The sequence below is a fragment of the Electrona antarctica genome (assembly GCF_951216825.1).
Source record: "Electrona antarctica genome assembly, chromosome: 10".
In the NCBI taxonomy this organism is placed as follows: Eukaryota; Metazoa; Chordata; class Actinopteri; order Myctophiformes; family Myctophidae; genus Electrona; species Electrona antarctica.
This window is the reverse complement of record NC_136791.1, coordinates 9,929,400-9,954,669: the sequence shown is the minus strand read 5'-3', so window position 1 is coordinate 9,954,669 and position 25,270 is coordinate 9,929,400. Positions and strand designations below refer to the sequence as shown.

The window sequence follows — 25,270 nt, the reverse complement described above, 5'->3', positions numbered from 1 at the left end:
TAGTGCACCAACTCACCAGGTGCCTGGCTGTGGTTAGTTAGTGCACCCACTCACCAGGTACCTGGCTGTGGTAAGTTAGTGCACCAACTCACCAGGTGCCTGGCTGTGGTTAGTTAGTGCACCAACTCACCAGGTGCCTGGCTGTGGTTAGTTAGTGCACCAACTCACCAGGTGCCTGGCTGTGGTAAGTTAGTGCACCAACTCACCAGGCTGTGGTTAGTTAGCGCACCAACTGCCACCACCAGGCAGTCAGTGGCACCCCGATGAAGAAGCCAGAGAATGTGCTACCATCCCTGGAAGCTAAATCATGCAGTGTGGCCCAGGCCCAGCAGGGGGCAGCGCAGCAATATCAGCACCATGGGGTAACTCAGTGGCCAAACTGAGACTGCCATATGAATAAAAACTTAAAAAGCCTTCACTTCACACCGGATTTGAACTGGTAAATTATTCACTGCTGCTTGTTTGAACTATACTCTCCTTGGGGTATCGCCTGGGAGGCGTTTCCTAGGACAACAAGAAAAGTGTTTAGGCAGTTGCTAAGTCATTGTTGCCAAGTCATTTCTAAATACTTTCCTGATATCTAAACTGTCTCGCTGCAGTGCAATACCAATTTTCTAGTGACAGTCCATGCAAGCTGAAACACAACACATTATGTCATTATTATTATTATGACATTATTATGTTTTTTCTTTTGTTTTTATGGCCTAACTGCTCCAATGACTGGCCGCGTCTGTCTGTCTGTCTGTCTGTCTGTCTGGGGTAAGAACAGCTGCAATACCGCTGGGTGACCTAAAGTGGCACTGTTGAGCAGCCTCAAAGGCACACGTAGCACTATAACTATGGCCGGCCAGCCAGCCAGCAGAGTTGTTGAACAGCCTGCACCGCTCAGTTCACACCGGTGTGATTTTGTTTAAAAAAAATAAAAAGTTTATTGTTAAAAAGCTATAAATATAAATCTCTATATTCTGATAGTAATTATTGCTATTAATAGCAGGGGTCTTCCTCTCTCCAGTTCTATAATAAACAGAAATGCATTTTCAGGTGGGTCACCAAATTCATTCAATCAGAAGAGTGTACCCATTTATCAGCCTTTTTCATAATATTCCAATTTTCTCTGCTGAATGTTAAGCTGACAAATGAACTCTGTTCTGATATGAAACTGGTATCCCAACATGAATATTTATACTAAAGAGTTGGAGAGACAGTGAGACTCAGCTATTTGATACGTACGTTAACAAACCTTTAATCAAAGTATAATACTACACATACTGTACTGCACATACTGTACATAGTTATACTATCTTGCTGCAGAGAGTACATGCGCACACACATAATAAACCAGATGCAACCAGACTAAACAAGCAAACTGCCCTTTTGCCTAAATGTGCATGATCTACAGTCTACACTGGGGCATTGGGAAGATCAATATAGTATCATTTTCCTAATGTTTCCCCAAGACACCATGGGGCGAATATATATACTAATGCCAGCCGTCAATAATTCTATTCACAATTGGAAAAAAATCACACTTGTGTGAAGTGAGGGGCGCCTGGTAATGTTTAGTTTAAAGTGCTCTAAAACAAACATTAAAAGTCAATAGACTTGGCTGCCACATGATGTCACGTTTAGTGCTCTGAACTGAACAAACATTAAAAGTCCATAGACTTGGCTTCCACTCTGTTTGTTTAAAGTGCTACAAACAAACGTAAAAAAAGTCCATGGCTGCCACGTGACGTAATTCCAAAAGCCAGACATTTGAGGGGCTAGCGCCTCTCAAAAACTAGACTTGGAAATGGAACACATTAAGTATTCCTAGGTAATAATGATGTCCTTGAAAAAGGCCTTGAGGACACATTATTATGCTATGATACGACTCAGACAATGTGATCAATCAAATGGTACGAGAACAATTTTTACGGCGCTGTTGTCCAAAAGGGCCTATTATTCTTTTATAGGGAGCTCTCGAATCTAATTACCATTGTGTGTCTGAGTGCCACCTGTGTCCCAAACACCTCCTAGCCTATGCACTGGGCCATTTTGGGGAGTCTAGGCATAGTAATTGCCTTCCGATTAAAGCTGCCCTGTTTGGTCTTCAGCCAAGCTTGTGCTGATAATGAGCTGCAAACAGCTTATCCCGTTGTCTTGTTGAGTGGTCCCTAATGACAAGAGCAGTGGTCAACAGTAAGGATGGAGAGGCGTGGCGGAAACCCAGGCTGGCCTCCGTTGTACCCAATAACCCCCCTTTCGCCTCCGCATCCTCAGGACCACTAGGGCTGTGTGTCAAGATTACAACTAATTGTCCATTAATTGTCAAGCAGATAATTGCAAGCAGATAATTATTAACAATTAAATTGTGTTTTTGGCATTGGAAATTGGAACGTATATGCGACGCGTTGTATGTTTGTAGATCAGCTATTAATAATTGCGATTGGGGCGATTATGTAATAGTCGTGACAGGGTCTAAGTAGTGACCACTGCACTGACTGCAGTGAATCAGCAAATCTTTCCAGCCGCAGCCCGCCCCGCGTCCATGGATTGTAGGGAACATGGCTGGCACAAGAAACAGGTCTGAGAGCCAGGATCCCTCAACCGCGCTCCACAAGAAGATGTGCGGACGCGCGCGCACGCACGCACGCACGCACGCACGCACGCACGCACGCACGCACGCACACAGTCCAGTCATTGTGTTCCCCTGCCTGGGCCTAACAATATGGAGGACTCCAGCCTTGTGCCATTCTGTCTGTCTGGACACGTGGGCCGACCGGCTGCCCGCCCCCCCGGCCTTTCGCTGTATTATGTGCTATAACCTTGCCCCCGCTATTAAAATAAAATCCACTTCAAAATCTAATCAGCAGCATGCTCCGCAGTGCCGCTGCGTACGTGTGGTTCTCCTCTCAGCACCCCTCTCTCTGCCGGGCTCGCTTTCTTCTAAAAAAGCCGGATTTGTACTTTGGTTGCGTGCCAGTGTCGTGCCCCGAAAATAGCAACGTATGCGAGAACGAGAAGTCCAAATGAAACATTAGAATGTTTGAATATGTGTATGTTTAAAGCTAACATTTTTAACTGCTTCTGTGGGTCCCTGGAACAATGGGGCAACGGTGGCCTAAGAACGGTTAGAGGAGCGCCCTTGTTGCCGGAAGGTTGCCGGTTTGATTCCTCGGACCCACCCAACACCGCTGAAGTGCCTTTGGGCAAGGCACTGAACCTCCAACTTCTCCAGTGGAGCTGCTTAGTGGCCAACAGTATAAGACTGTGGTTGTACTGGTCAGCTCCCACGTTTTAATGTGTGTGTCTATGTGCACTGGCGTTGCTGAAAATGAGCACTTGTGCTCAGCTACTACCCTGGGTAAATAAATAAAAAAACAAAAAACAAAAACAATCATTTGGGGGTTCTTGACATGAAAACGTTTGTACCACTGATAAAGCAACATAACTGTTAGAATTTAGGATACATTTGTAGAATCTGCCTCAAGTCTCAATGTATTATGTAAATAACGGATCTAAGCTCACAATGCGTCATGCTGCGACATGTAGCTCGTAGCTATTCTGCCTGCGTGACACCACGCTCAACTGATACGTCAAGCCCTTTAGTCTCTCCTGTCTCCTCCCTGAGAGAGGAACAGATGTGGACGTCAAAATCATCCCAAATTAATGACTGCTATCTGTTAAACACCAAACCGTCCTGTCTGATTAACCAGCTCAGCTCATTATTAGTCTCGGTAATTAAAGTACACAGATTGTGTTCTGACAAGCGAGAACCCCAGGCTTTTCACCGTGGGGCTGACTCAGCTCATATGGCCATGAAGACATCTCGCATCAAAACAACACTTTTTTTGTAGGTTACAGTAGAGATGTCCCGATACTATATCGGTATCGGGAAAAGTATCGGATCGGCCCTTATTTGTCATATCGGGTCATATCGGTTTCGGTGAAAATGCCAGTCTAACCACAGATCCGACACAGGGGTAAGGGGTTGACACTATGGCAGGTAAATAAAATGTTGGGACATGTGGAATTTGCTTTGGAGTTGCCCAAACTACAAGTGCACATTTGAGTGAGGAGTCTGCTATAAACACAACACGAGATATATAGCTAGATAGCTATAAACACAACATGAAATCACGACACTGGTATCGGTATTCAGTATCGGTATCAGCTAACACAGAAATTGAGGTATCGGGATCGGGACATCCCTAGTTACAAGTTGCACTACTCCTGTCGGGCTGTGGAGTATGCCTGGGATTACACGGGAGGTGGACGAACCAGGAACCAGGGATTGAAGCAAAATAAAATCTCACAGCTGGAATAATGTCGTTAGGCCAAGTCCTCCTAAACTGCTATTTGTTGAAACAGCGTGAAAGGAGCTCCGCTCCACATTCTAGAGCTGTGTTTAATAAACAATGAGCTCAGCATGCACACAGAATAACTAGTTCCTACTTCCGGGCCGCATCCCTAGATGATAGGCCTACTAATTAATGCCCTGTTCCATTTAGTGTGCAGTGGTTCTCTTCGTTTCAAGGACCCCCCATAACTCTGAGAGTATGCAGATGGAAAAATGGACCCGTTCCATTTGTACACTCTCAGAGTTACACACCCGCACCGGGCCATTTGGAACCCACTCAAGGTCAAGGACACTTAAATACCCACAGTGAGCCAACACACACAATAGCAGCACCCTGACTTGACCAGAATGGAACAACAGAGCCTTCATTAGTACAGTATCAGCGGTAACACCTGTGAAGGAAGTAGGGAAGGGGCTCATGTTCTTCCCAAAATGGCGTGTGTGCATAGAGCCCATTTGGTACAATCATGTAAAGTTAGGATGTTTTTGTAGCCATACAAGCCAACCAGTTGAAGAAATTGGTCAGAATCTCCCCTGTGAGACGCAGCATCTCATTTTAGAGTGGGTTCTATACACAGATAAAACATGACATACAACACACAAAGGGGGCTGCCAAATGTAAGCTCCACCACTATGCAACTTATTTCCATTATGTTATTTTGAACAGTACAGTATGTTAATACAATATAACTAACAACTACACCACACACACACACACACACACACACACACCGTATGTGTACTGAAGGACATAATGTTATAAAATAGGCCATGCTTCATAATGTTCTTGGTGGTTGCTACTGCAAACCATATAGATACAGTACACAGAAGCGCCCTTTAAACATTAACCCTACACTGCCTGACAGCAAAGTATGTGTAGCTTCTTGTTTTGTCAACTCATTTTAAACTTAATAGAATACAGTACTGACATAAAAGTCAGACATAAATGTTAGTACAAGCAGTATTAAAAGCATGAACAGGTTGTTTCGAGATGTGAATACAAGGAAGTCCTGAAGCGGCCAAGAGAGGTAACAGATCTGAGAGAAAGATTGTTCAAGTCAAATGGAGCTTCGTAGTGTAATGACCCGTTGAACAAAGCAGATTGAAACCTTTGCTTTTATGACGTACCTTCTAGAGCAGCGGACGAACACAACAGTCTCTGGCCCTGCCACGAGGGGGCGCCCTTCCAAACCTGCAGACAGAGAAAGAGAGAGAGGGCGAGAGAGAGGGGGAGAGAGAGAGAGAGAAAGGGGGAGTTGATTATAGTATTGGAAATTGGAAATACTCAAGTAAAGTACAAACTCAACTCAAAATTGTTCTGTAAATGTACTAAATTACTTTCCACTATTGTTCATCTTAAAATTCAATCTGGCATCTTGTCTGTCAACAATCGTGAAACCGCTCTCCGCCATTTCTAGGCGGAGAGCTCTCATGTGATGATAATAGCCCCAATGTGTTTGTCGGCTTACGCTGCTAAGCAACAACAAATGAAACAACGAGGGACAGACAGATAAAGGTGTCGAGTTACAACATGGCACGCACACTTCTCATGCCATACGAAGAGCAGAGCCACACCCAAGGAATGTACACGTGCACAGATTTATTTCATTTGTATCATGGACAACTAAAAGAAAGCTGGGACACTGACACTCCCTTTTTCGTGCACACACACACACAGACACAGACACAGACACAGACACAGACACACACACACACACACACACACACACACACACACACACACACACACACACACACACACACACACACACACACACACACACACACAATATACTTTGTCCCATTTTTGATCAACAGCAGTGTATGTTCAGCACTAGTAGGCATCCTTGTGGGGGGGGGGGGTATCTTTGATATGTCAGACACTGAGAGGAGAGAGACGGGGGGGGGGGGGGGGTTGGGAGTTCTGGGGAAAGCCCTTTTCTCTTCTCGTCTACGAGCGCTGCATTCCCTTTGGGCGATGCGGAAGTGAGGGAGTGTCCTGTCCGCACGGCACGAGGGCCACACATGTTTTCAATCAGAGAGCTCGTCACGTTTTCCTACCGCGCTGAGCTCAAGGCTGTTCCTTTCTGTGTGTGGAGAGAGAGAGATAGAGACCTCCCCTCTATGTGTTCAGAGAGAGGGAGAGAGACCTCCTTTCTGTGTGTGGAGAGAGAGAGATAGAGACCTCCCCTCTATGTGTTCAGAGAGAGGGAGAGAGACCTCCTTTCTGTGTGTGGAGAGAGAGACCTCATGTCTGTGTGGAGAGAGAGATAGAGACCTCATGTCTCTGTGTGGAGAGAAAGAGAGAGAGCTCCCCTCTATGTGTTGAGAGAGAGGGAGAGAGACCTCCTCTCTGTGTAGCGAGAGAGAGACCTCTCTGTGTAGCGAGAGAGTCCTCTCTGTGTGGAGAGAGAGAGATAGAAATACCTCCTCTCTCTGTATGTAGAGAGAGAGACCTCCCCTCTATGTGTAGAGAGAGAGGGGGAGAGACCTCCTTTCTGTGTGGAGAGAGAGAGACCTCTCTGTGTAGCGAGAGAGAGACCTCCTCTCTGTGGGGAGAGAGAGAGAGAGAGAGGGGGAAGGAGGGAGAGAGAGAGAGAGAGAGAGAGAGAGAGACCTCCTCTCTGTGGGGAGAGAGAGAGAGCGAGAGAGAGGGGGAAGGAGGGAGAGAGAGAGAGAGAGAGGAGGGAGAGACCTCCTCTCACTGTATAGAGACAGGGTGGCTGATGAACAGGGGGAAGGAAGTAGGACGCCCACGCCCACGCATGCATGCATACACAGCTCTATTGCACCATAAAATGCACTGTTTCACAACAACGCATGGAGTCATACTGTGTACACAGAGTGTATGTGTGTGTGTGCGTGCGTGCGCTCCTGAGCCAGTTTTACAGATACATATAGATAACCTAGCTACTGTACTGTACAGTACGTTCTGCAGCTGCTGTGATGCGTACTACAGAAAGCCCTCGCGCAGGTGTGTGCTCGCACGTGTACGTTTTGTCACCGTCACTTCATGGTTGACACAACTGGGTTCAGGATACAGAGCCCTGAGCTTAACACTGTGTCTGCCGGAAGAAAGCTTTGTACTGTACTTCTGTGTCGACTTTGTACATTGTTGTCATAAATTAATGCCCTAGCACTTCAAGCAATGAAAATAGCTGATGTACAAGCTTTTTAAAATAATAATGAAATTAGTTTTGGGATATCGTCTCTGTCGGGTGGAAACCTCATAATGTCCAAAATGGTTACTTTTCAAATTGAAAAATAGCAGAAGTAGCAGATCTACAAGTTCAAAATGTGCCGCTTTTAGAGCTTGCAGATCTGCTACTTTTGATACTCTTGAGTGTCGTTGTAGTATGTAAGTTTAGTAGGCCGTCAATTTATATAAAAACGCAAATGGCTAAAATATGGAGATAAGAGGATTCTGCTTGACAGCAACGATATACAGAGTTCTGAGATACCTAGACTGGAGCCAAATTAACAGCCCTTAGTGTCCTTATATACAGAGTTCTGAGATACCTAGACTGGAGCCAAGTTAACAGCCCTTAGTGTCCGACTATACAGAGTTCTGAGATACCTAGACTGGAGCCAAGTTAACAGCCCTTAGTGTCCTTATATACAGAGTTCTGAGATACCTAGACTGGAGCCAAGTTAACAGCCCTTAGTGTCCGACTATACAGAGTTCTGAGATACCTAGACTGGAGCCAAATTAACAGCCCTTAGTGTCCTTATATACAGAGTTCTGAGATACCTAGACTGGAGCCAAGTTAACAGCCCTTAGTGTCCGACTATACAGAGTTCTGAGATACCTAGACTGGAGCCAAGTTAACAGCCCTTAGTGTCCGACTATACAGAGTTCTGAGATACCTAGACTGGAGCCAAGTTAACAGCCCTTAGTGTCCTTATATACAGAGTTCTGAGATACCTAGACTGGAGCCAAATTAACAGCCCTTAGTGTCCGACTATACAGAGTTCTGAGATACCTAGACTGGAGCCAAGTTAACAGCCCTTAGTGTCCGACTATACAGAGTTCTGAGATACCTAGACTGGAGCCAAGTTAACAGCCCTTAGTGTCCTTATATACAGAGTTCTGAGATACCTAGACTGGAGCCAAGTTAACAGCCCTTAGTGTCCGACTATACAGAGTTCTGAGATACCTAGACTGGAGCCAAGTTAACAGCCCTTAGTGTCCTTATATACAGAGTTCTGAGATACCTAGACTGGAGCCAAGTTAACAGCCCTTAGTGTCCGACTATACAGAGTTCTGAGATACCTAGACTGGAGCCAAGTTAACAGCCCTTAGTGTCCGACTATACAGAGTTCTGAGATACCTAGACTGGAGCCAAGTTAACAGCCCTTAGTGTCCGACTATACAGAGTTCTGAGATACCTAGACTGGAGCCAAGTTAACAGCCCTTAGTGTCCGACTATACAGAGTTCTGAGATACCTAGACTGGAGCCAAGTTAACAGCCCTTAGTGTCCTTATATACAGAGTTCTGAGATACCTAGACTGGAGCCAAGTTAACAGCCCTTAGTGTCCGACTATACAGAGTTCTGAGATACCTACTGGAGCCAAGTTAACAGCCCTTAGTGTCCGACTATACAGAGTTCTGAGATACCTAGACTGGAGCCAAGTTAACAGCCCTTAGTGTCCTTATATACAGAGTTCTGAGATACCTAGACTGGAGCCAAGTTAACAGCCCTTAGTGTCCGACTATACAGAGTTCTGAGATACCTAGACTGGAGCCAAGTTAACAGCCCTTAGTGTCCGACTATACAGAGTTCTGAGATACCTAGACTGGAGCCAAGTTAACAGCCCTTAGTGTCCTTATATACAGAGTTCTGAGATACCTAGACTGGAGCCAAGTTAACAGCCCTTAGTGTCCGACTATACAGAGTTCTGAGATACCTAGACTGGAGCCAAGTTAACAGCCCTTAGTGTCCGACTATACAGAGTTCTGAGATACCTACTGGAGCCAAGTTAACAGCCCTTAGTGTCCTTATATACAGAGTTCTGAGATACCTAGACTGGAGCCAAGTTAACAGCCCTTAGTGTCCTTATATACAGAGTTCTGAGATACCTAGACTGGAGCCAAGTTAACAGCCCTTAGTGTCCGACTATACAGAGTTCTGAGATACCTACTGGAGCCAAGTTAACAGCCCTTAGTGTCCGACTATACAGAGTTCTGAGATACCTAGACTGGAGCCAAGTTAACAGCCCTTAGTGTCCGACTATACAGAGTTCTGAGATAGATACCTAGACTGGAGCCAAGTTAACAGCCCTTAGTGTCCGACTATACAGAGTTCTGAGATACCTAGACTGGAGCCAAGTTAACAGCCCTTAGTGTCCGACTATACAGAGTTCTGAGATACCTAGACTGGAGCCAAGTTAACAGCCCTTAGTGTCCGACTATACAGAGTTCTGAGATACCTAGACTGGAGCCAAGTTAACAGCCCTTAGTGTCCGACTATACAGAGTTCTGAGATACCTAGACTGGAGCCAAGTTAACAGCCCTTAGTGTCTGACTATACAGAGTTCTGAGATAGATACCTAGACTGGAGCCAAGTTAACAGCCCTTAGTGTCCTTATATACAGAGTTCTGAGATAGATACCTAGACTGGAGCCAAGTTAACAGCCCTTAGTGTCCTTATATACAGAGTTCTGAGATAGATACCTAGACTGGAGCCAAGTTAACAGCCCTTAGTGTCCTTATATACAGAGTTCTGAGATACCTAGACTGGAGCCAAGTTAACAGCCCTTAGTGTCCTTATATACAGAGTTCTGAGATACCTAGACTGGAGCCAAGTTAACAGCCCTTAGTGTCCTTATATACAGAGTTCTGAGATACCTACTGGAGCCAAGTTAACAGCCCTTAGTGTCCTTATATACAGAGTTCTGAGATAGATACCTAGACTGGAGCCAAGTTAACAGCCCTTAGTGTCCTTATATACAGAGTTCTGAGATACCTAGACTGGAGCCAAGTTAACAGCCCTTAGTGTCCTTATATACAGAGTTCTGAGATACCTAGACTGGAGCCAAGTTAACAGCCCTTAGTGTCCTTATATACAGAGTTCTGAGATAGATACCTAGACTGGAGCCAAGTTAACAGCCCTTAGTGTCCTTATATACAGAGTTCTGAGATAGATACCTAGACTGGAGCCAAGTTAACAGCCCTTAGTGTCCTTATATACAGAGTTCTGAGATAGATACCTAGACTGGAGCCAAGTTAACAGCCCTTAGTGTCCTTATATACAGAGTTCTGAGATAGATACCTAGACTGGAGCCAAGTTAACAGCCCTTAGTGTCCTTATATACAGAGTTCTGAGATAGATACCTAGACTGGAGCCAAGTTAACAGCCCTTAGTGTCCTTATATACAGAGTTCTGAGATAGATACCTAGACTGGAGCCAAGTTAACAGCCCTTAGTGTCCTTATATACAGAGTTCTGAGATACCTAGACTGGAGCCAAGTTAACAGCCCTTAGTGTCCGACCTCCTGGGATGAGTGATACCTAGACTGGAGCCAAGTTAACAGCCCTTAGTGTCCGACCTCCTGGGATGAGTGATACCTAGACTGGAGCCAAGTTAACAGCCCTTAGTGTCCGACCTCCTGGGATGAGTGCCAGGGGCAGATTCTTATCATAGACTAGCATAACAATTATATTTTGGCGAGCAAGCCGGGAGAACTCCCAACTCCGGTCATACAGGGGAGAACAGGGTGAAATGAGTTCGTCCGTCGTGTTTTAAGGAATCTAAAAACAATATGTAGCATTATAGGTTGATGTAACATCAGCCATATGTGATGGTTTGGACCATACAGTATCTGTACAGTAACAGTACATAATTTCTATACTCCTGATAGTTTCTGAAGAGAGAAAAGCTGTGTTTTTCCCATACATATTTAAAGCTCCGTAGATTAGGAGTTATTCAGCCTGTATAATGGGATGCGGACGGAGGCGAGGTTGCGCAACCCGGTCTAGGTTTGCTAAAGAAGGAAAGGCCGAGCAATAATGAAGAAATAGAAATCAGCGATCGGGTTTGATAGCAATAATAAAGCTTATCTGACGGATCAATCCGCCAGGAGCGGAAGGTAATTACATTCCTTATGGCGGAGCGTTCCACCAAAAGCAGTAGGTCTGTTAATGCGGCCCGCATGTTAATATCAGAATACTGATATAGTATTGATTTCAGCTGTTACAATTCCAAACCCATTTTAATTACTTCATGACTAGTATTAAATGACTAGTACTTAATGACTAGTATTAAAACATAACTATAACTAAAGGTTACTTTTCAGGATTCCAATTACAAAATAGCAAAATATTATTCAGGTTTTCAATTCAAATATAGCAAAAATAGCTGATCTACAAGCTCAAAACGCGTCGTTTTGAGCTTGTAGATCGGCTATTTTTTGCTACGACAGTAATATGCACTGTGGCCCTCTGGAGTGAGTGTGGAAATATATTGGCCCTCGCCATCGTCAAAGTTGCCCACCCCCGATCTAGGGCAAAAGAAAATGATTTTATTTCCACGGGTGCTGCACAGCACAAGACCCAGAAGAAAGTATTGTTTCATTTGTGTTTATAAAGTCGAATTCTTCTGGCTAGAAATGTGAAGAAGAAAAGGTGTCTTATCTTCGTCCTTGAGGAAATGCAGGTGGCTAAAACACCATCTCATCTATTTCACTGCGTACCTTGTCTGAGGAACCCACGGCTGGATGCCAAGGGCTGCTGGCTCCGGGCCATGCCAACGTCAGAACAGGGTAGCACAATAACACAGGCTACTGCACTGTATAGGTAAACACTTTCTACAGTTTATTTAGCCTAGCACATTCAGGCCTGACGTCGAAATAAAAAAAAGTCTTTTTTTTTTTTTAAATATTTTTTATCCCACGATTTTGTAACCCATTTTTCACCCCTGTGTCAATTACCTAATGTGATCCACACCCTCCGCCAACCTAGTCCCCATATATGGGAGACATGGGGAGAGCAACGGACTTGAACTCATGCTTCCTTCATGCCTGAGTGTCCAAGTTGCTCCTTTACACCTGACAGGGGGGAGTTTCCCTGGTTGGACGTAGCGCGTGGAAGGAACACGTTATTCCAACCAGTTCCTTTCCCCTCCATCAGGTGCCCCGGCTGGCCAGGGGGAGGCAGTTTAGAGACCAGGAAAAAAAGGTTAAAAAAAAAAAAAAAAAAGTATTCTGAAAGAATATATATATTCAAAGATTTGTGCTGCATTTTCACGATTTTTCAAAAATAGCAGAGCAACAAGCTCGTAGCGCGCCACTCGGTGGCGCGATATGAGCTTGTAGATCTGCTATTTTTCAATAGCTAAATTATTAAACATAATGCTTAGTTAAAACACCAAAAGGGGTTCCCGTCCAGAATGGGTTAGTTAGAGTGAGAGTCCAGAGGTACAAGCTCTATCTTGTAGTCCAAAAGTTTCGGCAGAGTCTGTGTCTGCCAGTCAGTCAGTCAGTCAGTCAGTCAGTGAGTGCTGATTAGATGTCCAACACAGTCAGTCAGAGAATCGCACTGCTTCAAGCATTCACACACAGTGACATCCTCAGAGTTGATTTAACTCAGAAGAGTGTAAAAATGGAACCAAATGGACCCCGAGTTGAATTACCAGTGAGGATTTTTCTTGTGCTGTGCAGAGAAATCTTTCAGAAGTCTCAACAGCCACAACACTGTCAGATTGCATTTCAACGTGTCGATGAGATGGATAAAACGTTTGAAACAACACACACAATATCATAGCAGTGGAGGCGAAAATACTGACAGTATCTGAGGTCAAACTGGTGTTGACATTATTTAATGTCAACACCAGCTTGCTTGCTCTCGTACAGTGAGGACGCTTCGCTCCGCTGCTCTCGCCTATGCTTGCATTCTTCAACCGATATCCATGTTTTATTTTGCTTTCTGCATTTAAACTTGTCGATGAAATGGATCGATTAAACGTTTGCAACAACACACATAATGACACGTGACAGCTGTGGAGGGTAAAATACTGACTTGGTGTTGATGACATTAATTAACGATGGCTTTCTGGACCTCTGTATCTCTCTCTGTACCCCTCTCTGACGGGTACTTAACAGAATAGGGGAAAGTAGCACAGAGACCCGGAGTGCCAGCCACCTGCTGCAATGCAACACTCCCATCCCATCCACACCCCACTGAGACAGTCAGGGAGGGTACTATACACAGTGATGCAGCCACTGTTGTATGCTCACTCTTTAACTCCTAAAGTGCACTAATGCTGCACTGTTTGTTCCAGAGCAAAGAGGGAATTTCTTTCAAATTTAGCCCCATTTCCATTCCATTCATAAGAAGACACAATGAGCAGTCAGTCATACACAGGTCTGGGGTATCACCACCCAAAAGAGAAATTACCATAGGTGTTTTTTTTTATTTAGCACCTTTTGTCCCATTTTAGTTCTCTCAATTCCCCTTGTACCGTTAGACCCTTGTCGCTGCTGACGCCTACTTGTTGGTTTGTTATGGAGGGTGTAGTAGTAGTAGTAGTAAGTAGCCTTGCCGAGCCATGAGGCCCATAGGGGGCCTCATAGGGTAGCGTGAGGTAGCTTGATGTACAAGTACACCCCTTGGACATGACGCTAGTATGTCGCAGGGACTTACCCCCAATCCAACCCTTGATGCTGAGTGTCAAGCAGGGAGGCATTGGGTCCCATTTTTACAGTCTTTGGTATGACCCGGCCGGGGATTGAACCCCAACCTCCCAGTCTCAGGGCAGACACTCTAACCACAAGGCCACTGAGCTGGTTATGGAGGGTGTAGGCGAGCACAATAATGGACCACAATGGAAAACAATGCAAACAATCCCCCGGAACTTTTTTTGTGTTATCCTTTATTTAGCATAACCTTTTACTGTACTTTTATTATTGTACTGTTGCATCTTGTTAATATAATATCAGTCAATCAAAACGCGCCTCCACCGATACACTTGATACCATCAGTGACCAGTCTTCTCTTCTGCATCTTTTTATCTGACAATGAGGAGTTTCACCGAAGTACCTACCTACAGTAACCCATTTCAGCTCCACACCAAACAGCCACCCTGACCGACTTGCACAAGTCGAGGGACTGGCTTTCCCCACCGGGACTCCCTCCAACCTTGAACTCGGCCAATAGGCTCTATGCACAGGCTGCAGCCATCCTTGAACTCTGCCAATAGGCTCTATGCACACACAGGCTGCAGCCATCCTTGAACTCGGCCAATAGGCTCTATGCACAGGCTGCAGCCATCCTTGAACTCGGCCAATAGGCTCTATGCACACACAGGCTGCAGCCATCCTTGAACTCGGCCAATAGGCTCTATGCACACACAGGCTGCAGCCATCCTTGAACTCGGCCAATAGGCTCTATGCACAGGCTGCAGCCATCCTTGAACTCGGCCAATAGGCTCTATACACACACAGGCTGCAGCCATATCGGAAAGAACATTGGGCCTCTTCCTTACTTCCTTCACTGGTGTTACCAATGATGCTATTAACGAAGGCTCGGCTCAGTTCTGGTCAGAGTTAGGGGTGCTGATTTCTCAATACTGATATTGGGCATGTTGGCTCACTGGAAACACACTGCTATACCAGCGGATCTTAACCCATTTAGGCATGACCTCAAAATTTAAAAAAAAATCTTCTAAATCCTCCAGTTTTCTGAAATAAATGTTTTCACTATTTTTCTAAAATAGCAGACCTACAAGCTTGTAGCACGCCACTCTGCTATTTTTCAATAGCTAAATTATAACATAATGCTAACACCAAAAGGGGTTCCCGCCCAAAATGGGTTTTAAAGTGGGATCCAGGGACCCTCATAGTTCCTTGAGGGGGGCTACAAATGGCCCCTTATGGGTGTGTAACAGAGAGCACAAATGTACACTCTCAGCGTTATGGTGGTCCTTTCAATTAAAAAGTTTGAGAACCACTGTTTTCCTCTTCGGAGACGAGTAAAAAGGCTGGGAACGAGGCTGGTGCTGCACTAAATCAAAGAGAGCCTTCATTAGTGTCATTGGTAAAACCTGTGAAGGAACGAAAGCAGAGGCCCAATTTATTTCCAATATGGCTGCTGTGCATATTAGATAGAGCCTATTGTGTTTGTTGGGACCTCCAGGCAAGCCAAATGTATGGCGGAGGATTCAAAACCCCAGTCACCATAGTAGCAGAGAGAACTTTATCCAGCGGGAGAACTATAAAAGGCATCAACTGTATGCCACCATTACTGTCTGTTTATAAGTGTGCGTACGTGTGTGCGTGTGTGTGGTACTGCACGTGCATGCGTGCGTGTGTGAGAGAGAGAGAGTTTATGTCCAGTACAGAAGAACACTTCACAGTGTTTATGCCCAGTACAGAAGAACACTTCACAGTGCATTCTTCTCTTTTTGACAAGACCCGGCTGAATATGTAGTGGGACTCCAAGAATGTGGAGCTGTTGTCCCGACGGGGGAAGCACAGCATGTCCCCCCGAACCCAAATAAGGATATAACGATTAGCCCCCCCGCTGCCCCAACAGTGATGAAGCTACAGCTCAGATAGTGCTGACAGAGGCGTAAGAACAACAGCGCAGCCCAGCAATTCATAACAGGAGCACTTCATCCATTTTCAACCTTACCTTCATATAATTGGTCCTCACTCCTCACCAGCGCTCATTATACAATGGCAATATTTTCCATCTTCTCACTCTGCATCTCATTCGACATATATATGGACAGTTCATAAAGCTGCCTGCCAATGACACCATCGATGGGGAAGTTAAGTCATACTTAGTTGCCATTGTTCTCGCATTACAAAAGCATTTTTGGTCATTGCGAAACCTACCTACCAATGTTGTTACTGGTAAGCAAAGCAAAGCAAAGTTCTTTGTTTACCCAGGGAAGTGGACTAAGCTTGAGATGCTTGTTTACAGCCACACCCTGCTCATAGAACATTTCATGGTAGGGGTTCAATGCCTTGCTCAAGGGCACTTCAGCGGTGGTCATTTTAACGTGCCGGTCCGGGGATTCGAACTGGTGACCGCAAACCGTTCGGCCACCGCTGCCCCGGGTAGGCAGGTTCCTGAACTATCCACAGCCGAGGCACAGAGTGAGTAGACAGAAATGGTGCCATCTTATGCTAAGCATTAGGTTGAGAGATGGGGCGAACTGCTCCTTTAACGTCAGCATCTAAAAGCCAGGAGGAACCCTTTCACCGATATCCACTGTATCCCAGTGACCCACAGCGCCACCTCATGGAATTAGCGAGGGGACAGCCCAGCATTTCAAAATGTGTGCATATGCATATCATAGACTCCTTGTGCACGCATGTAAACACATGAACATGCACATACAGTATACAGTACTGTATCATGTGCGTGTGGCGGTGTCTGTAGGCATGCATGTCTTGTATATTATGCACGTGTGAGTCTTGGTGCATGCGAATGAGTGCGTTTGTGTGCTTGACTGCCTGTCACTGGAGGTTGCAGGGTTATAGGTCCTGACAGAAGCAGCCCCCACCCGCCCCCCCCCGCCCTCTCCCACGGCGCACAGCCACTGAAACGCTGCCTGAAATATTTAACAGTGGAGCAGCAGTCAATAGCACAGCAACCTTGGAATCAATGTCATATGACTGGGGGGAGAGGAGGGGGAAGAGAGAGAGAGAGAGAGAGAGAGAGAGAGAGAGAGAGATTCATCACATAAATGGAGACAAAGGTATGAGAGAACAGGAGAATGGCATGGATGGGGAAATATGAATGGATGGACAATGAACTGAGCAAAGGAGGATGAGAGAGAGAGAGAGAGAGAGAGAGGGAAGGGGGTTGGAACGATAGATGGATGGCAACACGGGAAAGAAAATGAAGGCTGGAGTAAAACGGCATGAATCACCGACGAGCGCGAGTGTGTATAGTGTGTGTGTGTCTCTGTGTGTGTGTGTGTCTGTGTGTGTGTCTGTGTGTGCGTGCGTGCAAGTGCAGACATGCGTGGACGTGCATCGCTCACCATGTGCTGCTGCATATACTGTACTGTACCCTGCAGCAAGCAGGCTGAAACGTGACTATATACGCTGTGTGTGTGTGTGACTGGTAGACAGAGAGAGGGAGGGGGGGGTGAGGGGGGAACCCAGAGGAAGGGAGGGCAGAGGAGGGTAGACTCACTGGAGGAACTGCTGATTACTGCAGTAAAGGAATCCCTCGTCTAGAAAGGGGGGTTACCCCTCATTCTCTCTCTCTCTCTCTCTCCCCTTCAATCGCTCCCATCCTCCTCCCTCTGAATCCAGATGGGCTGCTTTGATCTGCCAAGACCCCCACGCCTCTGCACTGCGCTTAAAAGATCCCCCTGCATTTCATCACCCCCCCCCCCCCCCCCCCCCCCCCACCCCTCAAGTGGGCGGGGGTACCCTCTCTGGACTGTAGCATATAAACGCCTTCCTTTCGTCTCGTACGCTCGCGTGTCGCCAAAAACCTCTCGCTCGATGTTTCCGACACACATGGACCTGGTGATGGTTATGCATGTAGTGTTGATGACGGTGGGAAGGACAGAGTGAGGCTACATACTACTGCATGCTATTAACACGTCACACACACCACACACACACACACCACACACACACACACACACACACACACACACACACACACACACACACACACACACACACACACACACACACACACACACACACACACACACACACACACACACACACACACACACACACACACACACACACACACACACACACACACACGCACACACACACACACACACCTCTTTCATGAAGGAAAAGGATGAACACCACCCAGGAGGAACTCACAACTCCTGATTGTCACAACTCATCTCCATTCATGTCTAATATTGCACATTAATTTAACTCTGAGGGGGTACAAATGGGTCCATTTGGTTCCATTAGTACACTCTCATGAGTTGCAAATGGATAAATTAACACAGATGACAACTCCTACTTTCTAACTGCACATTCACTTGAGAATTAGGGCTAATTTTGGTCCAAATTATGCACATTCTGAGATGTATTAGATTTTGTCATTCCCCTGGGTATAATATTGCAAATACAGACGATCCCTAGAGCTGATCTGAGGGTTCATTGGAGTCACTGCAATATGTCTATAGCCAGAAGAAATAAACAAAATGCTCTGAGAACAGAAACATGTGAGGGATAATTCACTACGACACTAAGCAACAGCTGTAGAGAGCCATAAAAAAATGAATATTTCATTCATTTTTATTTTTAGATGAAAACACCCCCTGTGACAAATCACTGACATCTACTGTAGCTCCGATTACACACAGAGACACACACACACACACACACACACACACACACAGCAATGTAATATATTCATTCACGAATGCTCTAATAACTCTCTCTAACACATAGATAGAGCACTTAAACATCGACATACTTGACGGGCGGTTTGAAATGCAAAGAGACAAGCTCGCACAACAACACACGCCCTCTTGCAGGCAGCTGTGTTTATACAGTATGTGTACATTATGTACACACCAAAAAACGCAGAGGAGAATTATTATGTCAGGGACTTAATTTCATGCTATCCTGGTGTCCTTCTGGGGGCATGGAACGGCTCAGCCATTTATCTATCCAATAACCACAACAATCCCCCTCTGACAGATCGAGGCGCTACCCTCCTCGGCTCTAGCTATGCATGCGTGCCTGGAAGATAAGTATAGCTGCATGCCGGCACACTTTCATCACAGTTAAAGCCTCAAGTGTTGTTGAAATTGCATCAGTGTGGAATATACACATGTCATACAGAAGGTAAGAAATATTGAATGGACCCAGGTTACTTAGGCAAAAAAAGGGAACCCCTTTTGGTGTTAGCATTATGTTATGCTTTAGCTATTGAAAAATAGCAGATCTACAAGCTCATAGCGCGCCACCGAGTGGCGCGCTACGAGCTTGTAGGTCTGCTAAAATCGAAGAACGACTGACATAGAAACATAGCTTTTTCAGAAAACTGTCAGGATGTAGAAGACATTTTCAGAATCTGATCTCAGGTCAAAATGGGTTAAGAGAAGCGATTTCAGATCTTTCTTGAATTAACTCCAGCAGATGTAATGATGGCAGAGAATTCCACATTTTAGAGCCTCTGTAAAACAGAGTCTGGCACATACAGGCCATTGGCGGTCTGAGGAGACGTGAGCTACGTGTTGAGTCATTATTAGTAAGTCTTTTAAAATTATACTCATATGATGAAAAAAAAGGGGGGAAGGGTTATATTATCCTTCAGGATTCTACAGCGTATATACGTGCCGATACAGTCCACAGCGAGAACCACAGTGAGGACACCTAACATGCGCCGACACAATATTGGCCATCACTGCCATCATATCTCACATTTGTTTGTATTTTACGACGCATCCTAAAAGAGTAATGCTCAAAATATTTTATTTTCCAATTTCACTTTGCTTCGATCGTGACGCCGAGATGGATTTTTTACAACCTGAAGAGCCGTGGGAAATCAATTTCCCAGCGGCCCAATCGTTGTGATGATGGCCAGGGTCAAGGAGAGACGCGGTGCTCCATCACGCTCGCCATGACAGCCCCTCCTCCGAGCCCCGGCGGCCAGGGAGCAGCACACGGTCAAGGTAGGGTGAGCTCACGCTCAGTGCAGAGGAAGTCAACAAACAGGCTGCAGCCAACCAGACGCTAGCACCAACATTAGTCTAAAACAGTGGTTCCCAAACTTTTTAGCTTTTTTTTTTCTTTCTGGAAATTATTTGAATTTCTGATTTTATTTATGAAATGCTTTTGAATTGATGAATTGATTTTTTTCGTTTCAACTTTTTACAATCTTTTGAAATAAGATATATTTTTTTGAATGTAGGAAACAAAAAAAGGGGATCTTTCTTTACTCGCAAACCAGACCCACACCGCACTGGAAGTGAAACTGTGAAAGCGAAACAGAGCGTTTCCGAAATACAATCTCGACTCAAATCCTGCATCTGATGATTTAGCTTGTTGTCAGCTTATTATTTATTCATCAGCATTCATACACATGTACGTCGTGGCCCGGATATCCACTGGGTACAATGGAAGGCAGCCCAGGCCTGAAAAGTTTGCACAAGTTTGCACTACTAGAACAGCCAAAACACAGCTCAACAACACGTTCATTTGCATGATTACATTGGACCGAGGACAGTACTAATTCTGTGTTGACTGGAGTAGCACGATGTGGCGGTTCAGTGGTTCCCACTCCCAGGTGAGACGCCCTGCCCTCCACACTGCACTGTGTATCCACTGTGGCGGTTCAGAGGTTCCCAGGTGAGACGCCCTGCCCTCCACACTGTGTATCCACTCTCCAGCCCTGTTGTCGCATACCGTGTGCTCCGGAGGTCAACTCCTGATTATCCAGCTTCTGACAGCCTGTGGTAAGGTTTGAATTCAAAAAACAACCACCACGCCGCTCACTCACTCTAATGCGCGCAGGGATCGCACGCGCGCACACACACACACACACACGCACACGCACACGCACACGCACACGCACACGCGCACGCGCACGCACACGCACACGCACACGCACACACACACACACACACAACTGAGAGTTGGCTCAGAGTAACAGTATTTCACCTCGGCGGTGACAAAGGTTACATAATAAAGAAAATGCTGTCTCTTCTCACTGCTGTTGTCCTTAGCCGGGCAAAAAAAAAGAAAGAAAAAAAGGCTAATACATCTAATGTATATTTAGGCTGCTGTCACAATCCTTAACAGCACAGCATTAAAGCAATCTCAAGGAGATGCTGAGAAGAGGACAGTAAGTGTGACAGACTACAAGAGTACAAATCTGATCCTCTCCGCTGCATTGCAGCGTCGATAATGAAAACCCAACCTCGCTCTGAACATCACAAACCGTTCGCCTCACAGCGAGCTTCGGCATAAATAATTCCCACCTAATCTTAAATTCAATTCCACTACATTGCTTTTCAGACCGTGGACAGTCTTCAAACAATTAATGCCGACAAGTGGCCCATTTAATGTGCAGGATTAAGACCCCTACTTAGTCTACTATGGACAAATCCATTTCTGAGACACAGGGGGCTCTCTGAGACGCAGGGGGCTCTCTGCAGGGGGCTCTCTGAGACACAGGGGGCTCTCTGAGACACAGGGGGCTCTCTGCAGGGGGCTCTCTGCAGGGGGCTCTCTGAGACACAGGGGGCTCTCTGAGACACAGGGGGCTCTCTGAGACACAGGGGGCTCTCTGAGACACAGGGGGCTCTCTGCAGGGGGCTCTCTGCAGGGGGCTCTCTGAGACACAGGGGGCTCTCTGCAGGGGGCTCTCTGCAGGGGGCTCTCTGAGACACAGGGGGCTCTCTGAGACACAGGGGGCTCTCTGAGACACAGGGGGCTCTCTGTATTGCCTGTTGAAGACCCCCACCCCCCTTAACAACACCACCCACCCTCTGCCCCAACCCAGGATACAGAGAGGACCCCCACCCCTCTTAACAACATCACCCACCCTCTGCCCCAACCCAGGATACAGAGAGGACCCCCACCCCCCTTAACAACATCACCCACCCTCTGCCCCAACCCAGGATACAGAGAGGACCCCCACCCCCCTTAACAACATCACCCACCCTCTGCCCCAACCCAGGATCCACAGTGTAGGAATCTGCTGCATTATTGATCAGCAGACAGGGTTTCTAATCTAAACCTTTCCTTAGGAGTCAGCAAAAAAAGGCTAAGCCATTGTTTATCGCATGCATTTCCCTGATTTTCTATAAAAGCAGGGGTCTTCAACAGGGAGTCCTCAGAGTACTACAAGGGGGCAGACAAACATTTGTGTGACAGGATTTTTTTTACATTAACCACTTGAACACTAGCATCCATATTCTGAGAACATTAGCCAAAAAAGCAGATCTACAAGCTCACAACGCCTCACAGTAGATCGGTTATTTTTGGTTGGTCGTAGAAGGAAAAAAGAGAAGACCAAGTACAGAGTGAAAGGTCAAGGTTACTAAGTATTGACAGTTTAAGTTGCTAAATGTCTGAAAATACACATTTAACAATGAATCCAACATACACTGATGATAATGCTGTCAAACAAATCTATGATCTATGACATCTATGAAAAGGTTACACCTGCACGACACTTTTATACAATATGTACATTAGTAGGGGGTTCCCCACTTCCCAGCTTCATCTCTCTCTCACAGCTAGGGGGTCCTTGGGCTGAAAAACGTTGGAACACCCCTGTATTATGAAAGCATCGGACCAGCTGGGAACAACAAGGTACTGAAGAGCAACGCACTTCAGGGTGCAATGCAAGCTCACACTCAACAACGCTGCATCCTGACAGCTTCTCCCTGCTTGTCATCGGGTAGAGGCACAACCCAGTGGAAAAGCTTCAGATGATGATCGCTCAGACAGTGTGTATATATATGCATGACATGTGCTGTGCACGTGCGTGTGTGTGTGTGTGTGTGTGGTCGGTCTGCCGACAGCACGGTGTGTCTTTCGGTAGTCATTTGTGTCTACGTGCACGTTAGTGGGAATCATGCAAGCCGAGTAGACACACGCTCTGTTACAAGTCAAATATCTGTAGTCGAAAATGTACTTGGTGAAGTGTTACCATGAAAATATACCCGCAGGACCAAACATAAAGGTAAACCGGAATCGTCATGAAGAATGACTCCTATCGTATTGTAGGATGTTTAATTGGTAAAGGGGCGACTGTGGCTCAAGAGGTAGAGCAGGTCGTCCAATGATCCGTGGGTCGGCGGTTCGAATCCCGGCTCCTCCTGTCTACATGTCGAAGTGTCCTTGGGCAAGACACTGAACCCCAAATTGCTCCCGATGTGCTGGTTGGTACCTTGCATGGCTTCCGCCGCAATCGGTGTATGAATGTGTGTGTGAATGGGTGAATGTAATGCACAATCTATGTAAAGAGCCTTGGATAAAAGGTGCTATATAAATGCACCATTTACCATTTAAAGCATTAATGTACAACATTAATCACTATAATGTTGCAGCTGGTAAAGATGGGGATGATTTGAACGGTTTAGCGTAGACCTATACTATACATAATAATGTATCTGTTTTGACAAGCAGGTTCAAATCTGTCCTTCTCCCATCCGCCCTTCCTTCTGATTGGTCCTTTCCCCCTGTGCAGCGACAGCAGCAGTTAGCCGTCAGTCGCTAGCAGGGTCAGTTATTCTCCTCGTTAGTGCACCATACATAGAGAAGAACACATTTGCCTCAAATGTTTCACATTGCTCTTGGATACCTTAGCATAACACAAACCCCAACGCAAACCCGAAAAACCCAATCCAAATGAATGTATAAATAAATATATATTTTTTGATGGAACCCGAGGCTCGGCTCGGCCTGACTAATGAGGGTTCGGCCAGAATTAATTGGGCTATAATAATTAGGCTTCACTGACATCTTATCCAGCCTCCACGCTCATTAGTATTTCTCGGCAGTCACTACATTTGAAGGACATTTTTTTGGAAGGAAAATGAATGTCATTGATGAACCTGGTATGCTAATTCATCAATATTTAAAACATAAAAAAATAAAGTAGCTGTAAACTAGTAGTTGTAAACTTCATAACAAGGCCACTGAACAAAATACGTTTTTTCTTTCCATCCAGTGGCCTTGTTTTGAAGTTTACAGAGTGGCTACTTAATTCCACGTCAAAACAAGACATTCCTGGCAGCTTGCTGATGAAAATACAGTACCAGTTTAACAATGTCAGGTACCAACTTGAAGCAGATTGCAATATTATTTTTTTTTCCTTATTTTTCGCATAGTACTGAGAGAGTAGAAGTGGGTGCAGTAGTGGATTAATAGGATGCACCCACGCTGTCACTTAGCAGATTTATAACCCTGCAAGCACACACAGCCCATCCATTACAGTCACACTGCTCCAGACTGGTTGGAAGTGAAGTATACGAGCAGGATGTTTTTTTTTTTGGTGTTTTAAGAGATTAGGTCTCACAAAACAAGACCAAAGTATAGTATACACATGCATGCTGCTCTCAAGTAGGAAATAGGAATAAAACCTTTTAACCCATTTTGACCTGGGAACGATTCTACCCATGTTTCTATGTCAGTGGTGTTCAATATTTCATGTCAAGGACCCCCAGAATTATGTGTAATTGGCCGCCGACCCCCATCTGAAAATATGTTGTTCCAGGGACCCCCCAGATGCAAAGATTTGAGTTAAAAACGTTCGCCCTGAAAGAATATATATTCAAAGATTTGCGCCACATTTTCAAGACTTTTCAAAAATAGCAGACCTACAAGCTCGTAGCGCGGCACTCGGTGCCGCACTATGTGCTTGTAGATCTGCTATTTTTCATTAGATAAAGTATAACATAATGCTTAAAACACCAAGAGGGGTTCCCACCCAAAATGGGTTAATGGAATAGTCGATGAATCAATCGAGGGCTGAAACCTTTTAGTGGAATAATCGATTAATAAATCAGACGGAAATTAATCTATATACACATTCTTATGATCAAAGAAATGGGTTTAACTACAGCATGGGAGCATTATTAATATTAATCTCTCTTTTTGTAAGATTTGTTTTCAGGCTTTTTTCGCTTTCTTGATAGGATAGTACAGAGACAGATAGGAAAGAGGGAGCGAGTCTGTGACACGCAGCAAACCCAGCTCAGTGGTCTTGTGCTTAAAGTGTCCGGTCCGAGACTGGGAGGTTTGCAGGTCGGGTTCATACCAAAAGACTAAGAAATGGGACCCAATGCCTCCCTGCTTGGCACTCTGCAAGGGTGGGACTGGGAGTAAGTCCGGCTTGGCAAGGCTTACCTACATGCTGTCAGGCATCAAAAGCTATGTGGTACTCGCCCAACATATTCACACCAAAACAAACGTATTCAGGGCGCGGCTGGAACTCCCTTCTACGATGACCTGACGAAGATGTAATTGAC

At 45.6% G+C, this 25,270-nt stretch overlaps 1 protein-coding gene across 2 annotated transcripts in view; it reads right to left on the bottom strand.

Moving 5' to 3' along the window:
• Positions 1 to 25,270, bottom strand: part of mcu (mitochondrial calcium uniporter) — a 115,462-nt gene that overhangs the window by 12,443 nt on the left and 77,749 nt on the right. For both annotated transcript variants that reach the window (XR_013791034.1, XM_079513153.1), the window contains exon 3: positions 5,471 to 5,534. Coding sequence is in view for 1 of the 2 variants with exons in the window: in XM_079513153.1 (XP_079369279.1) it covers positions 5,471 to 5,534 (64 nt within the window). In the remaining variant the exon portion in view is untranslated. The remainder of the gene's footprint in view (positions 1 to 5,470; positions 5,535 to 25,270) is intronic.